This window comes from Chinchilla lanigera, unplaced genomic scaffold (genome assembly GCF_000276665.1).
Source record: "Chinchilla lanigera isolate Chin_1 unplaced genomic scaffold, ChiLan1.0 scaffold00041, whole genome shotgun sequence".
NCBI classification, from domain to species: Eukaryota; Metazoa; Chordata; class Mammalia; order Rodentia; family Chinchillidae; genus Chinchilla; species Chinchilla lanigera.
In genome coordinates, this window is record NW_004955442.1 from 6,729,812 (window position 1) to 6,748,543 (window position 18,732).

General features: G+C 36.1%; 1 protein-coding gene across 6 annotated transcripts in view; it reads left to right on the top strand.

The window, feature by feature from the left end:
• Positions 1 to 10,396, top strand: part of Gspt1 (G1 to S phase transition 1) — a 35,936-nt gene extending 25,540 nt beyond the window's left edge. For all 6 annotated transcript variants that reach the window (XM_005391157.2, XM_005391152.2, XM_005391153.2 and 3 more), the window contains 4 exons: positions 2,065 to 2,238; positions 3,550 to 3,639; positions 3,792 to 3,960; positions 5,698 to 10,396. In XM_005391157.2, coding sequence (XP_005391214.1) covers positions 2,065 to 2,238; positions 3,550 to 3,639; positions 3,792 to 3,960; positions 5,698 to 5,750 — 486 coding nt within the window. In that variant the 3' untranslated portion in view covers positions 5,751 to 10,396. The remainder of the gene's footprint in view (positions 1 to 2,064; positions 2,239 to 3,549; positions 3,640 to 3,791; positions 3,961 to 5,697) is intronic.
• The last annotated feature ends 8,336 nt before the right edge of the window (positions 10,397 to 18,732 follow it).

The window sequence follows — 18,732 nt, forward strand, 5'->3', positions numbered from 1 at the left end:
GTGAAGCAGGAGGATCATTGTGAGTTCAAGACCACCTTAGGCTATATAGTAAGACCCTGTCTCAAAAAACAAAGAAGTAAAAATGCTGTAACAAGTGTTGAGGATGTGGAAAAGTTGAATCCTTATGTAGTATTTGTAGTATGCAGCTGCCATGTAAAACAGAATAGTAAAATCACCAGCAGAGTCAAAAGAAAACCCACAAACTTGGAAAAAATTTTAGCTGATTGTCCCTCAGACAAAGGGCTTCTATCTAGAACATATAAAGAATTAAAAAATTTCAGCCCCTCCAAATTCAAAGACCCAATCCAAAAATGGGCAGCTGAGATGAACACACATTTCTCAGACAAGGAGATACAAACAGCAAATAAATATATGAGAAAATGTTCAACATCATTAGTCATTCGAGAAATGCAAATTAAAACAACACTAAGATTCCACCTTACCCCAGTAAGAATGGCTAGAATTAAGAAATCAACCAATAACAAATGCTGGCGAGGCTGTGGAGAAATAGGAACCCTTCTCCACTGCTGGTGGGAATGCAGACTGGTGAAACCACTGTGGAAATCAGTTTGGAGATTCCTCCGAAAACTAGGTTTAGAGGTCCCATTCAACCCAGCTATCCCCCTGCTGGGTATTTTCCCAGAAGATCTAAAAACATCATATCAGAGTGATATATGTGCACCTATGTTCATAGCAGCACAATTTGTAATTGCTAAAATGTGGAAGCAACCCAAATGTCCATCCACCGAGGATTGGATAAGAAAATTATGGTACTTTTATATAATGGAATATTACTCAGCTGTAAAGAAAGATAAACTCGAGGCCTTTATATTTAAATGGTCACAACTAGAGACCATACTCATAAGTGAAATAAATCAAACATACATGTGCAAGCACCGCATTGTGTCACTGTGTAAAACTTGAAAGAGTTAATTTAAACTCGGAGGTATGATAGACACTGTGAAATGATAGGAAACCACCGAAGAGTAAAGGGCTTCTGGGATGTGGGAAAAGAGAAGGGAAAGAAGGAGAAATTTTGTATGTATGTATATACAGGATAGATAACATGGTTGTTCTTCTATCTGCTGTTTCTATGCTGAAAGAAACTGTCAATGAGTCTTTGGTTGACCAGTATTGCATGTCTATATCTGTTTTCATGAGAAGCCACTTTGAAGATATCAATATGTAATACAACCACCATTGTTAATTCCCTACCACTTTGTTTGGAACTCTGTATTGTCTGTATTGTGCTTGTGATATGTTGTAAAATGTTGTATGTCTGTTAATGTTTCCCTCCTTTTATCCTTAAAATAAAATTAAAAAAAAAAAAAAACAGAATAGTAATTCCTCAGAAAATTGAAGATAGAATCTGAATATAGTCCCCAAAGAATTGGAAGGAGTCTCAGATATTTTTATAGCCCTTTTCATATCAGAATTACTCTACAACACCCAAATGTCAGAAATAATCTGTCAGTGGATAAATGGCTATCTGTGTGCTACATATACACAGTGGAGTATTTCTCAGCCTTACAAAGATTTTGACACATGCTACAATATGAGTGAATTATGATATGTTAAGTGAAATAAGCCGGTCACAAAAAGACAAATACTCTTTGAATTCTTACACATACGAAATTTTAGAAAGAATGTTGTTTTCTGGGGCCTGGTGGAAATAGAAAGTTGTTTATTGAGTATAGTTTTAGTTTTAAAAGATGGAAAGAGTTGTTTTAAAGAGGGATTGAACAATAGTGTGAACATACTACTACTGAACTGTACACTTAAAAATGATTAAGATGGTAGATTTTGTTATACATATTTTTACCCAAAGTGTTAAAATTGCTAATGGGTGATAAGAGTGCATACTTAGCATGAATGGGTACTTGATTTCAATCCCCAGAACCAGAGAAAAAGGAAAAATTAAACAGGGTTTTATATTGAAGTTATTCTGAGTATTCAGCAAATACTTGTGACTTGTAACTCTTTAAATGAACCTTCAGGTCCAGGTTTATTTTGTAATTCAGCAAATACATATCATAAAACCTCCAATCTTGGTTTCTTTTCAAGCACAATGTGGAAGTTCTTGGAATACTTTCTGATGATGTAGAAACAGATTCTGTAGCCCCAGGTGAAAACCTCAAAATTAGGCTGAAAGGAATTGAAGAAGAAGAGATTCTTCCAGGATTCATACTCTGTGATCCTAATAACCTCTGTCATTCCGGACGCACTTTTGATGCCCAGGTAAACGGGTTATCACAATTGTCATAATGAATGTTAGTATTTAAATTAGGATTTCAGGGCCTTTTGTACTGAATACTTGTTTCATGCCATTTAACTACTATTAGGGTATCACAACCATGATGTATATCTCACATACTCTTTAAGATAGCACAAGTACTAATTGGCGAGGGAGTATTTTTCATAAATTCCTTTTTACTTTTGATCTCTTGTGGATAAAATTTAGAATATCTAATACTTATTTTGAAAAAGCAGATTTTGTGGAGTGGGAGAGCAACTCTGAGGATTGAGTCCAGGGCCTTCACACCGAGCCACATCCCCAGCCTTTTGATTTTTTTGAGACAGGATCCCACCAAGTTGTCCACACACACACTGAGTTTGAATTTGGCAGTCCTCCTGCCTCAGCCTCTCAGAGTGCTGGGACTACAGGCCACCACATCTGGGTTAAAAACTTACTAACAGTGGTCTGTCATTGTTCAAAGTGTCCTTCACTTTGATTAGAGCACAGTGGTCTTGGAAATTGTGGTCTGCTCATTTAGAGCAAATAACTTCCCTGACACAGAATCACTCGCACATTTTCTCCACAGTACTACCAGTCTGAGTTCTCTGCAGGAGTGACAGAGTAACGACTGTTGTGGTTAACAGAATTTTTGAGTACTCTCATAAGGTCTGACAACCTATCATTAATTTTTTTTCCCTTGTATTCAGGGTTGAACCCCAGGCCTTGTACATGTGAGGCAAATATTCCATTGCTGGGCACATACCCATTCCTTTTTTACATTTTATCATGAGACACATTGTTTAGGCTGGCCTTGGACTTGTGAGATCTTTGCCTCAGCCTCCCAAGTAGCTGGGATTACCTGTGCATGTCCCCTGCACCCATCTCATTAGTATTTTTGTTTGTTTTGTTTTGGTGATAGTGGGGTTGAACCAGGGTTTGCAGCTGTGATTTTGATGCCAGATGTAAAGGTTTTTGTTATTACTGGACTTTGATATTGAGAGCTGTGGCAAGTTTACATTTAGGTAGTCTGTGGTTGGTAATGATTAGCTTAATACCTTGAGGAACATAAAGGAAAGCCTTCTTGTAATAAAGTCTGCTTGCTACATTTTTAAAGTTGATAGGTATTTGCCAGCTTAATAGAGGAGGATATTGAAAATTCACTATATGAGGTCAAGCAGCTTGACCCATCCTGTGAATAAAATTAGAGCCATCACCTCTGAAAAGTTAGTGATGAGATGCTTAGTTGTGTATTACATGGCACCTGAAATCTTTTTACCTTAGATATTAAAAATAAGATTTTGTTTATCTGACAGATAGTGATTATAGAGTACAAATCCATCATCTGCCCAGGATATAATGCGGTGCTGCATATTCATACCTGTATCGAGGAAGTTGAAATAAAAGTGAGTTTGTTTTAAGATAATTTGTTTATTATTTTAAGACTTCAATCATGACAATTTCTGTTTGGCAGCAGTAATGTACTTTTATCTGCACTTCTGAAAGTTATTTGTATTTGGCACTCTTTTGATCATCTCATCTTTTTTTCCTTGGCTAGACCTTTATCTGCTTGGTAGACAAAAAATCAGGAGAAAAAAGTAAGACTCGACCCCGTTTTGTGAAACAGGATCAAGTATGCATTGCTCGTTTAAAGACAGCAGGAACCATCTGCCTTGAAACCTTTAAAGACTTCCCTCAGATGGGTCGTTTTACCTTAAGAGATGAGGGTAAGAGCCTTTAAATCGATGTCTAGGATGATTAGCTTTTGGTAATCGTCATCATGAGTATAGTCTGCATTGTCACAGGTTCAGGGAGAACCAAGATTCATGTTCTGTAATCATCCAATAAATGTTTTATTAGTTGAATACAGTAAATAGCAAAAAGAATTGACCATGCATTTTAGCAGTAATATTCTGTATGAAGTAAGACTTAGTGGTGGTTTGGAGAGCAGCTAAATTTACTAAATAAGGCATTTCTGTAATGAAATTCTTTAGTATATATGGGTAATACTGGGTGTAATAATTTAAAGAAAAGTCAACTAATTTTTTTTCCATACACTCATTTTTGCCTACTTCTGAGTGATACAGAATAGCTGTAATTTTCTTCTCAGTGTCATGAAATCCTTTGCTGTGAAAAAACATTATAAAACATTTCTTTACATGCAGTTAATATTTCTAACTTTAACCTTTTTTTTTTTTTTGAGACAAGGTCTCACTGTGTAGTCTAGGTTGGCCTCAAACTCACAGCAATCCTCCTGCCTCAGCCTCCTTAGTGCAATGATTACAGGCGTGCACCACCATGCCTGGTTTAACTTTGTTTGTTTTTTTTTTTTTTGGTTTTTCTCCGGTACTGGGAACCGAACTCACGACCTTGCACTTGCCAGGCAGGTGCTTTTGCCGCTGAGCTAAGTCCCCAGCCCCGCCTGGTTTAACTTTAAGACTAGAGAACTTTACATAAAACTCGTAGTTCAGTTGAAGTAAATAGTCTGTTTACATGGTAGTTCCAGTCCTGCTAAGTACTTGCCTGTTGAATAAGTTTTTTCAAAGTGTCAATCTTTGAGCCTCATTTTAGAGAAAATTTTAAAGAAAAATAATTAATTTTATGTTAAATTCTATTGATAGTGAAACTGATTATTGGGTTTATTGTATTAATTTTACAAAATGATAATTTCAGTTGCTAATCAGAACCTGACAATATCAGGCAGGCAGAAGGCAGAAATTAATGTAGCAGGGATTTTTATTATCAAAATTATTTTTTTCTATTTTTCATTTTTCACGGGATCCCTATAGATTAGTATCTCCCTCTATAAGCAAACTATTGAAAGGACCTTTTTATTGCATTCCAAGCTGCATCTGTTCAGTTGCTTAAGAATGGGTTTAGTTTTTTAGCAGCTTTATAGAGATGTGATTTACACATGAAATTGACCTGTTTCAAGTGTATAATTTTAATATATTTAGAGAATTGTACAGTCATCATCTCATTCTCGTTTTATAACATTTAGGATATCCAAAAAGAAACCTTATACCTCTTAACAGTCACCCTTTAGTACCACCTCAGCCCTAGACAGCCACTAATCTATTTTATCTATTTTAAACTTTTTTAGCTGTTAATAAAATCATAAATACAGAGGTTTTTGTCTAGTTTATTTAGGTTTTTGAGATTCAACCACACTGTTGCATGTATTGTAACTCATTTCTTTTTATTGTTGCATGGTATTCCATTGTGTAGCTATGCCAGATTTTATTCAAGAGTAAGCTTTTGATATAGGGAATAGCTCTTCCAGTCTCCCCCTTCCCCCAAATAAAACCTGCTTATTAAGATTACCTACCCAGAAATCCTGGCTTTGGTGATGAAGCCAGACAATTAGTAATTTACATAACAGTTCATGATTAAAATAATATACTTACAGTGACTTGCTGTTAAACTACTGAAAGTTTGTTTTGTTCATTTCATTTCATTTCTAGGTAAGACCATTGCAATTGGAAAAGTTCTGAAACTGGTTCCAGAGAAAGACTAAGCATTTTCTCAATGACCCTGCACAATACTGTGAGGAAAATTGACTGCAAAAGCCTACTTCACACCGCCTTCTCTTATTTTCTGCCCATTTATAAACCTCTCCCCGTATTTTGCAAAAGAAAAAATTCATAGCAAAAGTCCACATTATGTCAGCTTTCTCATATTGAGAGCTCTGCTATGCCACTGTTGAGTTTTTCTGAAGATGACCCCCTCCCCACCCCCAAACTGCTTCCTTGGACAGATTTGGCAATAGCTTTGTAAGTGATGTGGACATAATTGCCTACAATAATGAAAACCTATAAAATTTTTTTGTTTTTCATTTCCCCCTTAGGCATAATTAGTCTTTTTTCCCAGGCAGATCATTCTGAGTGTGCGAGTGTGTGTGCACATGTTACAGACAACTACCATGTTAATAAAATATTCAATTTGAAACCCTTTTTGGTATTTGAATTGCTTTTGAATAATGTTTTTTACCTGGATGTAACATTGTTGCATTAGCTTTTTAACTTTCCCAAGTAATTGAATACATTTTATTACTTGGGCTTTTCTAAACTCTTTCCCTACTCACTACTTTAAATGAGGCATTTACAATGTTCAAGTTTGTACTAGAGGAAAGAAATAGTTTGACCCCTTCTTTTGATGGTTAATGTATACACAGTTAAATACCTTTGTGCAACTGTGACACTGCTTTACTAACTAGGTCTGTCCGTTATTTTCTGCCAATTTGTATTTTAACATGATTTGTTAAGCACAGTAGACTGTGTTAAAAGAACAAAACAAAACAGCATACTTTTGTTTTTTTGGTAAGGAAAGCTTAATGAAATTGTGCCCCTATAAAAAATTCCATTAACTGGTTTTAGATTAGTGGAATTTACAATAAAGAAAGCATGTTGAGACCTGGCAAAAATGCCTCTTTTAGTACTTATAAGAGCTGCATGTATCTAGTATGGAAACTATATAAGTGCCAGTTATACAAATTACTTTGTATCAGTAACTTCAAAGGTTGGAAGATTCTTGCTAGTTAAAGCCAGTCTTAGTCCAGCAACTCAGTGAACACATATGTAGAATCAGCAAAATCTGCAGAGACTAAAACTAATAGTGATAAATGTAGAATCAAGCACAGTATAAGTTTTATCTCAATTATTTGAAATTGAGTTTTCTTTATTAAGTATAAAGCTGAAATTTGCTAACCATGATTTGGATGAATCACAGAGCAGCACTGTGATGGTTCTTAGAGTGAAGGCAACTTTTCTGCTACAACCATGGTGACTCTGAAGTTTTTCTTGAGAATAAATGGGAAATGGAAGAGATCATTCCTGGGTTTATCAGAAGCCTTCTTCATGTTGAGTGAGTGTTGCCATGTGTCAGACCATGTGTCAAAAACTCTTTTACATTGTGATTTTTTTCTAAATTAGATATTTTGTAATTGTATGTTTAATAACATGACCCCTTCTCTGTAACCTTTTTCCTCAGAAAACAAAAGCCTACTTCCAGCCACAAAATATAAATCTGACAGTGTCTTAACCGTAGATTTCCCATTCATGAAATGAATGAGCCTACATCTTATGGACAGGACAAACTTAAGTTACTTCCTACAGCTTCTTAAAACTATATTTATCACTATTAAATTGCATGAAATTTAAATTTTATGTTTGAAATTCTCTAGGCTTTTATTTTTCTGGGAAATACAGGAGCTTTAGTCAGAACATAATCTTTTTGTACTTCCATGTTGATGAGTAATACTAGCAATTGCTTGGATTTTTTTTTTTAATTGCTTGGATTTTAATGAACCTTTAAAAGTTCATATGTCACTGAAATTATTTCCAAAGATAATTTCCCTTTTTAAATTGAACACATTTTTAAAAAACCAGTTATGTTTGCATTAAAACATACCTAGAATATTATGTGCATTTTGCCAAGACTAAGTAAAATGACTTGGACAGCAACTGTGAAGGGCCTACCTCTGTCAAAAGAAAAAAAAAGATAATAGAAGTACAAATGTAATTTTTAAAAAATTCGTTGGACTCTTAACATATTTGCAATATTAATACTGTACATTTTATGGGCTTTGAAATTCTTGAAGAAGTATTCCCCACTTAAATTTGGTCTATTTTAAACTTGTGGTTATACTAGCTAGTCATTTGAATATGGAGATAAAATATCTGAAATGAACTTGCGGTGTGTGCAGATGTTTGTTGTATCTTTAAAAGAGCAATACAAATTCCTACTCTTTCATTCTTCTACAAGTGCAAACTGTTCATATGGTTGACAATGCAAAAATAACACAATTGGTTGCATATTTAGCGTATTATAGACTTAAACATTTTTTCTGTATTTAACATAGATATATTAGAACCATGATTTTGTTTGCATCTTTTTATATTAATGATCTTTATACAACTTTCATGCTAGATTATTTAATTATAATATTTTAAATTAATGAACTGAATTTTAAGAGATGTCATTGAAATAAACATCTAAGTAATTGCCATTTTAAACTCTTATTTCTTACTGTGGAAGAAGGGAAAATATATTTGTTTATAATTTGCAAAAAGAATTTATCCAGTGAAAATCTTTGTAAAATCAAACCAAGAGATGAACTGAGTGTATATTGTCATGAAATTAACTGACAAATAGTAAAGTGTTGAATAAATTAAACCCATGTATATTGTTTTGAATTTAAAATCTTGAAATGTCATAATTGAATGTAATAACTTAGTAAACTGTAAAAGTACAGGTTAGTAACTGTAATGAGGTAATTCATACTTGTCTGCTAGTTATAAAAACTATAAGAACTGCTTTTATATGCAACTTTGAAAGTGAACTGTTGAAGAATTACTGGGATCCTCTCAGTTGAACCACTGCAGAAATTTTGGATCATACTTGCAACCAGATGCAGTTTTGCAACCTATGAGAAAGTTGAATTTGGGCAAAAACTGCTCCCATGAACTTTTGGGAGAAAAACAAAACTAAACAAAACAGCTAATCTGCCCTGGCAATCTTCAGGAACACTAGTAATTACTCTGTGATCTTGGATGACTAATTTACACGTGACAGCACTCTAGCACCTTTCCTTTTTGGCATGGACTTGCTCATGGACTGCTGCTTCATGGATGATAGCTTCATTGCTTTGGGTAGAGACTTAAAGTAGTCAAGGGACAACTACACAGTATTTATTTACAGCTCTTAACACCAGGCAACTTTCAACCTTTAAACCCTTTGTGAAAATTCTGGTTACAGCACTATAGCTCTGATTTTAGAATGACTAAATGTTATATTCAGTGTTGGCCTACCTTATTAGAATAAACTGCAATTAATCCTCTCACAGACATACGTAAGGTAGATAGATAGCAGTCAGCTGGATTTGGAGAATTATCTGTCTCCAAATACTGCCTTTATTTCCTCCAACCAATTTTTTCAGTGATTCTAGCAGATGCTATATAATCATGATCTTTTTTCCTTAGAGATCTTGCCATGGTAGCAACCTGTTAAATAAGTGTAATTAATATGCACAATTAAAAAGACTTACTAGGTTTAACTTTAGCAGTTTGTTATATTAGATTTCATAGTGAGTGGAATAGGAAGTGAGTTTTTTTCAGTAGTAATTCAGTCAATTCCATTTGAACCAATTTATTGCCAGAATTTAGATAGGATACATTTGGTTCACCTTTGATGGTTTTGGCTCTAGGATACTGATTCTCAGTATCCTAGAACTTACTAAGTCTTCCCTTTAATAAGTATACTGTACTTCTCACATACCTCTAATCCTTTGCTTCCTTGAAACAGTAATATGCTAGCTGAATTGTTTACAAAGGATTATTACAAGGGCCTGGAGGTGTAGAAGTAGAGATAAAACCTTTTATGTTCTCCAGTGACAGAAACGCAGATAGGCACTAGGTCTGATTGGGCAGAAAACACAAGGATTTCTTAAAGCAAACCCTGAAACAGTAATTGTCTTTTCTGCCTTGTCACACATGCCACTGTGCCCTTTAAAAATTTAACATGAAAAATTCAGGTCTGTGGACAGCACAGGTGAATGACATTTTGTGCTTCCTGAGGCTCCCCTCTGTCAGGCACATTAGCTTAGTGCTTCAGATGTCAGCCCAAGTCCTTGCTACCTCCTTTCCTGCTTCCCGGGGAAGAGTGTTTGTGCTGGAGCTGGAGCTCTGGCACTCCTCAGGTGATCGTCCTCGCCTCCATTTCCTCCACATGCATTAGGTGAAACTGAGGCCTGAGTCTGCAAGGTCTGTATTTTAGGGACTCGAACACTGGGCTCTCAGAAGTATACATGATTGCTTAGTTTCTTCTGTTTGTTTTAAAGGATACATGGACATTTTTCAGGCCAGGGTTTAATGACTAGTTTTTATCAGATAGCCAGTTAATACCTAGATCTCATTTTAAAAAAATAGAGAGGATTAAAGGGAACTTACTAGGTTGGTTGAGTCTTTTAAACCTAATTCCAAAGCATGGAAGAGTGCTCTGTCTAGGTAGGAAAGAAACCATATTCTTATGATTTATAGCTACCTACTGTGCCTGACTTGGTGCCTGTGTGAGGATTAAGCCCTTAGTCTGCTCTTGCAATTATTCAAATGACTGGTTAAAAAATTTTGCTTTTATAATAATAAAAATTGTCATCTTCCCTTTTGACCAGTTTGTCTGTTTGTTTATAATGATGTGTAACATTCCATATTTTTCTGTACACTCCTTTATTTTTGCATCAAGTATTGGAACCATATATCACAAACATGGTTCTAAGAGGCTGTCAAGGAATTTACAAACCTATGCTTGGAAACAGTATACGGCAACCTAACAAAATGAAAACAGCAACTCTATAAAGATGGGTTATAGAAAGTGCTTAAGTAACTATCACAGCATGTAGTTTCATGTGAAAAATAAGTTTGGGGGAAACAGTGATCATTCTGTTAAAACTATGACACTCTACTGATTCAAGACTTTAATAAAAATGAAGAGTACTTGCCCCTGTTGTGTAAGGGCAAGAAGAAACTAATGATAAGGAGAAATAGTATCCACAGTGGCTAACTGGATGGCAATAATACTGTATGTTACTTCATATACTCATCTTTTATACTGTAAGACAGAATCAGTTCCTGGCTTTAACTTTTGGTAACTAGTGTCTAGAATAGGTGTTTGGCATCAAACCAATCTTAGAACTTATGAGCAAGCTTGCTGTAATCAAAAAGGAGGGATTTGCATTTAAAAGTTCCAAATAAAGGCTTTTGTGACATTTCCCAGTATTGAGCACACTTTCTACTCTTAAATGACAAGGCTTCCAGCACTGTCCACCAAATAAACATTTTGTGTGCTTTGTTGAAAGAACAACTTTCTGTCATGTTTTTGGGCCCCAGTTATCAGCACTGCACAGCAGCAAGTAAAAGACTAATGGAGAGTTTTGCACTTCATGGCACATGGAACCAATTTCAGACTCAGGCTTCTTTCAATAGGACAGCTTAAAGCAGAGAGCCTCGAAACCTGGGACACTGCCAAGTGGCACACACCTGGAATCAGCACTTTAAGAAGCTGAGGCAGGAAGATGCTAAGTTTGAGCCCAGCCTGGGCTACTTACCCAACGTAATAGGACCCTGTCATAAAATTTATTTTTACTTTATTTTTTGGTCATAGAATTTATAAAAGGGCTGAGGATGGAGCTCAGTGTGAAGACCCTGCCTTCAATCCCCACTACCACCTCCACCAAAAAAAAAGGAACATTGTAGCTTTGTCGTGAGTGATTATCTCCCAATCTAGAATAAAAGATGACCCCAAACTAATAAAAACAAACTTTTTATAAAGTTTTGCACAGCGCCTGCCTGGCAAGCACAAGGTCGTGAGTTCGATTCCCGGTACTGGAAAAAAAAACAAAAAAAAAACCCAAAAAAACAACAACAACAAAAAAATAAAGTTTTGCAGATTTAAAAGGACCTAGAAAGAAAAAAAGCTTAGTGTTTTTCATCATGTGAAAACACAGGTCCTAGAAAGTATTTTTCACTAACCCCTGCAGTGACAAGATTATACTCCTTTAAGCCTTTATGGTCATTTTAATGCTATATGAATTTTATTTTGAAACCCTGATTCAAAAACAAATTTAACTGAGGCAGTGGGTTAGGCATGCATGTAGCTTAATGGAGAATGCTAAGCAAGAGGTCCTGGGTTTAATCCCCTAGTACCACCAAGAAAGAGTCTGGCTACTAGGAATACAAACATTTAACTTGTTTTGCATCCTTCATTGTGTAATTATATTTTGACTGAACTTTGTGTTTGCTTATAAACTAGTTACAGTACTTAAAATAATTGCAGTCTACATCACTATCTTTTTTTTTTTTTTTTTTAAGGCAGTCTCTGTAGTTTAGGCTGGTCTTAAATTCACTCCGTAGCTCAGGCTGGCCTCAAACTCATCCTGCCTCAGCCTCAAGTGCTGGGATTATAAGCATATGCCAACATGCCTGGTGTTCTACATCACTATTTTAATTCCTTTATAAATACACTAAATTTCAGTCTAAGAATTAAGATTCTTAGGAATAAATACAATTTGTAAAGAAATTCCAGCAGACAGAACTTGTGTGCAAAGGAGAGGATGTTTTATTAAAGTAAAATTTGCATACAGTGAAGTGCACAGATCTAAATTTACAAGTTTGTTAAGAGTACACACCTTTGTACATATCCCAGGTGACATCTCCACTACTCCAGAAAGCCCTCTTCTGCCCCTTTCCAATCAGTCTGCCAAAGTAATCACTGTATTGCCATTTTTTGAACTCTACACATAATCATACAGGATGTACTCTATTTTGTCTTTTGCATGCTGTAGCAGGAATTCACTCCTTTTGCTCCTGAGTAATATATCCATTTTATTAGTAACCCACATTTTCAAAGATTTGGCTTTAAAAGGGAGATTTTACTTTCCAATTAGGATTCTTTGTCATGTTGGTTGTAAATACAACTTTTTACCTGCTTTCATGAAACTACTGACAATTTCATGATCCTGGAGGTGGTGAAATAAAAAGTTCTGCTATCCAGTTGAATCTTGAATGCTTTTATTCCTTTTATCTATTTCTAAGTAATGGTAGCAATTTTAACTCTGGACTGTCCTGACCATACTTTCATGTTGCCTGGGCAAGGCTGCAGGACTAGCCTTATTTGTATTTCTCAGGGCTAAATCTTCCCCAACTTTTTTTTGAGGGGCAGGAATTTCTTTAAATTACATGCACCAAGTAATTTTTTTTTTTTTAGAAATTCTTCTACTGGTCTTGTATTATGACCTAATGTTAATATTTTATAATGTCTATTTAAAGCTTTCTTAAAGATGCACTTTGAACTTCACAGCATTCACTGATTATATACTGGTACTGGGTAAAAGAACAGTCATGCAAGTTGTTAGCTGTTTATCTCCAGTGATGAAAGAGACCAATGGAGAGGAAGGTACCTTTTTTATATGTATCTAGAAAATAAGCCAGGTATAGTGATGTACACCTGTAACATCAGCACTTGGAGGTTGAGGCATCAATTTGAGACTAGCTTGGGCTATATAGCAAGTTAGAGCCAGTGCAACTTACCAAGACCCTGTCTCAAATATGTAGAAATAATTTTTTAAGAATAGTTATTCCTCAGGGAGCGTAATTTCTCTAAATTGAGGCTGCCTGCATTAAAAAGTTATCTATCAACTGTATAGGGGAGAGCTGGTGTACACTATGTACACTTTGCACCTCTGCTTGGGATACCCATGCAGCCTACATAGAAGTTCAGAGAATCAACGAACTTAGGTGGAGAGAGCTGAGCTACTGAAAACTTCTTTCCATTTTCTTCTCCCCACTACAGTAATCTAACTGTTCTCCAGGACTCCTGCCCCAAGTTTGTTCTTCCTTAAATCAGAATTTAGTATCAATTTCTTTTAGTTGGTCATTTCTTCCCTGCTTGAACACAAGTGCAGTGGCTCCTGCCTAGCCTCTAAAACAAAGTTTTATTTATCAATACATTTAATAATGGTCACACTATTCTCAGCAAAGGAAAGGAGAGCTAACTAACCTTATGTTACTATGTATGTGCCTGGGACTGCATACAGCATTCTCTTGAGTCTTATGGGGAACTAGCTTTATTTTACAAATGGAGAAATTAAGGCCTGGCTAACATGTGCATAGCTGAACAACTAGTAAATCACAGTTGGGATTTCAGACTCAGATCTTTCTGATTAAGAAAACTATGTCCTTTCTACCTTTCTAAAAATGTCACATTCTGTACTTTCTGTGTTTAAGCAATATTATTTCCCCTCTTTCCTATATTTCAGCAGTATTAATTCCATTTTGTGTAGGTTAATACTATGTAGCAGATTTCAGTACCAGGAATGTGCTGAGTATCCTGAGGATACTAACAAAAAAACCCCTAAAAAATGGTTTTTAAATAATCTAGACATGACATTTCTTTTGTCATTTCATTTTTCTTTTGTTAATTGCCATCGGTAACTACTCTGACTTGGCAGGGCTGTCTAAGAAAGATTTTTAATAGTTTTTAAGAGGTACCTGATGATTCTAGCAAATGATTATTTTGAAGTTAACTGGTGTGAACTTTCTTCAGCTTTGCCACCTAACAACATTCAAACAACTCTGGCAGATAGCTACATTATCATTATCAAACTGTTAATAAAACTATATAGTACTACTTTGCACATAGTTAATGGCATTTTGTTAAGCAGGAACATTTTCAACTACCAAGGCAAACTGCAAGTTCAGTGAGATTCTGCAATACCTTCAGAGAGAAACAACTCGGTATTGAAACCTGAGCACTGAACTGTTGAATTTAAAATCTGTTATTTAAAATTTATGTTTACTATAAAGAAATGCTGCAAAAGTTAACTGTTCAATTAGAAATGTTCACTCTTTGATATGTGCATATTGTTTTTAAAAAGAAATTCATAAAACTGATTTAGGATGAGTTAATCCTTAATTCAGTCTCTATTATGACTACCTGTGCTATTCCTTTGCAAATACTAGGTTTACTAGAATGGCTATCATAAAGAAATAATAACAAATACTGGTGAGGCTGCAGGTGGGAAAGGAACCCTTCTACATTTTTGACGGGAATGTGAAGTGGTACAACCATTATGGAAATCAGTATGGAGATTCATCAAAAAACTGAAACAAAAAAATCCCCAAAAGTAAAACAAGGAATTCCATTCAAACCAGCTATTCCCCTTCTAGTTATCTTCCTGAAAGAGTTAAAGTCAGAGTTAATGTCAGAGTGAAGCAGCATAACTCATTATAGTTAAATCTTAAAATCAGCCTGTATGTCCATCAACAGATGAATGGATAAAGAAAAATTGTAGCATTTGTACACAATGGGATACTATTCTGCCAGAAAGAATAAACTTGAGACATTTGTAGGAAAAAGGATCCACCCTGAAACCATAATGTTAAGTGAAATAAATCAGTGACACAAGCTTAAATGTCACATGGTTTCTCTTATATAAGAAGCCAAAATATAAAGAGCCTAGTAAAAAACAGAGATATAGATCTTTTGCAAAAGTGAAGGGGACCAAAAGATGGAGAGAGGGAAGGAAGAAAGGAGGGGAGGAGAAGGGGATAAAAAAAGAATTTAAGACGTCTTATGTACATGTACCAACTCCCCATGAAGTATATAATCATGTACTGCAAACATGTACCAATTTTTTTTTAAAAAGGCAAGTTGTCAACTGGAGTAAAATATTTATGTAAGACAAAGACAATTTGTATAAAGATAAACATTTGTACAAAGAAATTTAGGAAAATAGCAAATAAAAAAGTTCCTCACATTACTAGACATGCAGAAAATCTGAATTTAATCCACTATTAAATAGCACTATATATGCACTAGAATAACTATGAAAATTATTGGTGAGGATATGGAACAACTGAAAATCAAACTTTGGTAAGGTTGTAAAATATTCTTTGGAAAAAAGTTTAGTCATTCATTTTTTTTTTTTTTTTTTGGTACTGGGAATTGAACTCAGGGCCTTACAATGGCCAGGCAGGCACTGTGATGATGAGCTATATTCCTATTAAGCTATCAACCCCACTCTTACTTACCTATTATGAATGAAAACGTACTCATGACCAAAAACTGCAAGAAAATCTAAATGTCTGTCAACTAGTGAATGGATAAATATTACATACATATCCATATACTGGAAAACTACCGAAATACCCAAGGACATTGATAAAAATAATTAATTAATTTTTGAATGAAATATTTCTCTCATTACTAGAGTCAAATTTAATGAGAAGAACATGGGTTTGTTTTTCAGGTTAGTTTATTTTAAAAGAACAACTGAGCTGGGCATGGTGACACACACCTGTGATTCCAGCATTCTGGAAGGTCACAACAGGAGGACTAAAAGTATAGCTCAACCTAGGCAACTTAGTGACATAGCAAGACCCTATCTCAAACATTTTAAAAAGGGCCGAGCCGGGCATGGTGGGTCATGCCTATAATCCCAGTACTTGGGAGATTGAGGCAAGAGGATCACTGTGAGTTTGAGGTCAGCCTGGGCTACAAAGTGAGCTCAAGACCAGCCTGAACTACATAGTGAACCCTGTCTCAAAATAAATGCATACATATGTACGTACATACATAAATAAGTAAAAAGGACTGAGGGTATAATCAGGGATGAAGCACTTGCCTAGCATGTGTGAGGCCCCAGGTTCCATTCCCAGTACCACAAATCAATAAATGGAGAGAAGGGAGGACAGAATGATACCATAGTCTCCCAATTTTAGTATACATATAGTGCTGCCAAAGCCAGCACTACCATCTCTCAGAAAGAGTACATGTGAAGCAGAGAAATCTATCAAAAGAGAATAGGAGGAAGAAAGTGCATAAAGCCTTAAGAAGGCAAGAAAAGATTCACTGATTCTTTCAAATGGTAACTATTTGCTCATTCTGTGCCAGGCAGGCCCTGTGTGATCACTCCTGACCCTCAACACAGTCCAGTAGAGGAAATGAAGTAATGAACAGTTATTATCACAATCAGGAAGAGAAACTTTTCTACTATTATTGCTATTCTTTCAGGTTTAGTTTTGGAGGTTTTATTTTGGTTTTTCTCATCAGATAAGCTCTTATGTTGCCCAGGCTGGCACTGAACTGGGCTCAAGCAATCTTCCTGCCTCAGCCTCCTGAGTAGCTGAGACTACAGGTGCACCTGGCTAATTCCTTCAGTTTTTAAGTCATCTTTCTAAGTTCCATGTGTGCAACTATAATACTTACACAGTATTTATCACATCCTGCTTTGTACACCTTGTAGATTGTAAACTGCTCATGGTAGGCACCACACACAAATTGGGTAACTATGGGTTTAAAGATGAGGTGACTACCCTGGAGAGGGTCAATCTGTGGGCAAACCAAAATGCTAACAGGTAATTCAATAAATGCTATATATAACAAGTAAGTGTTATTATATGTATTATTCAGGCTGTCAAAAAGAAGGGGTAATATAACAAATTCTCTGGAACATAAATACTTTCAGTGCATTTGCCTTAGTGATAAAAATTTAAAATATACCATCATTCCATTTTTCTTCCATCTCTCACATTCCTTATTGAAATTACTTTCTGTAAAGTCAACAGGACCTAACCACTCCCCAAAAAGGGCCTTTTATCTTTATTCTACTTCACTTCTCCAGTATTTGATAGTATTAACAAATCACTAAATATCTCCACCACTTCATGACTTGTGAAACATGACACCCTCTATCTCTGTCTGTCTCCTCCTTCTTCCTTCCCTTGCTCGCCCACTTGCTACATCCCCACTCCTGTATTTTTTATTTTAAAGTTGTCTATGCAGGACTTGAAATTGAAGTCCTCCTGCCTCAGTCTCCCCAACTGCTAGAATTAAAGGCATGTGTCACTGTGCTTGGCTTCTACAGCCCCACTCCTGCTCTATATTTCTCTCTGCAATTTCACTTATTTCTGCTTCTTTAACCATCCCCATGAAGATGATTTCTAAATTTCCTTCTTTAGTTTAGAAACACTGTCTTCCACATTCCATAACCAATTAGACGTACCACTGAAAAGACATCCTATCACCTCATACTGTATTTGATAGAAGCAAGTTACTAAGTCTAGCCCACACTCGAGGCGAGAATAAACCTCCAGCACTTGAGGTAGGAAATATCAATGAATTTGCAAACAGGATACTCTTTAACACCACAATCAGATTCAATTAACTTTCCTAAAGGATAATCCTAAACATAATCCCACCGTTTCTTCTCCCCTACCAAACAGTTCAAAACCCTCAATCTTAAGCCAGTGTAGTGGCACCTACCTGTAATCCCAGCACTTGGGAGGCTGAAGCAGGAGGACTGCTTTGAGTTGGAGGCCATGCTGGGCTACACAGTGAGTTCAAGGCTGAAGTACATAGCAAGAGTTTGTCTCAAAAAACAGAAACAGCCACCACCACAACAAAATCCGTACCTTTACAATTTCGTTACTAAACAAATTGTAACATAGCTACATGATGGGGTGCCATCCGGCCATTAAAACAGATGAAGCAGAGCTTCATGTACTGATTTGGAACAACCTTCAAGATACCCTATACTGCCCAGAGTGGTGGAGCACGTCTGTAATCCCAGCACTCAGGAGGCTGAGGCAGGAGAATCGCTGCGAGTTCAAGGTCACTCTCGACTACATAGTGAGCTTGAGACCAGCCTGAACTGCATAGCGAGACCCTGTCTCAACCCCTTACTCCCCCAAAACTCCATATATTATGGGGAAAATGCTAGGTGCAGAACAATGGGTATACTAGGCTATTTTTTGTGAGGGGGGAAAAAATCCTCCATCCATAAAGAAGAAGTCTTTCCTAAACAAGACTAGAACATTTCTGGAGAGATGCAGGAGATACTGTGGTACGTTGGCTACCTCTACGAAGGCGCACAGGGCGGGAGGGACACGTTCTACCGCACTCCATCTGCCTGTGATCCAGCCTCCACACTTACTCGTAGCGTAAGA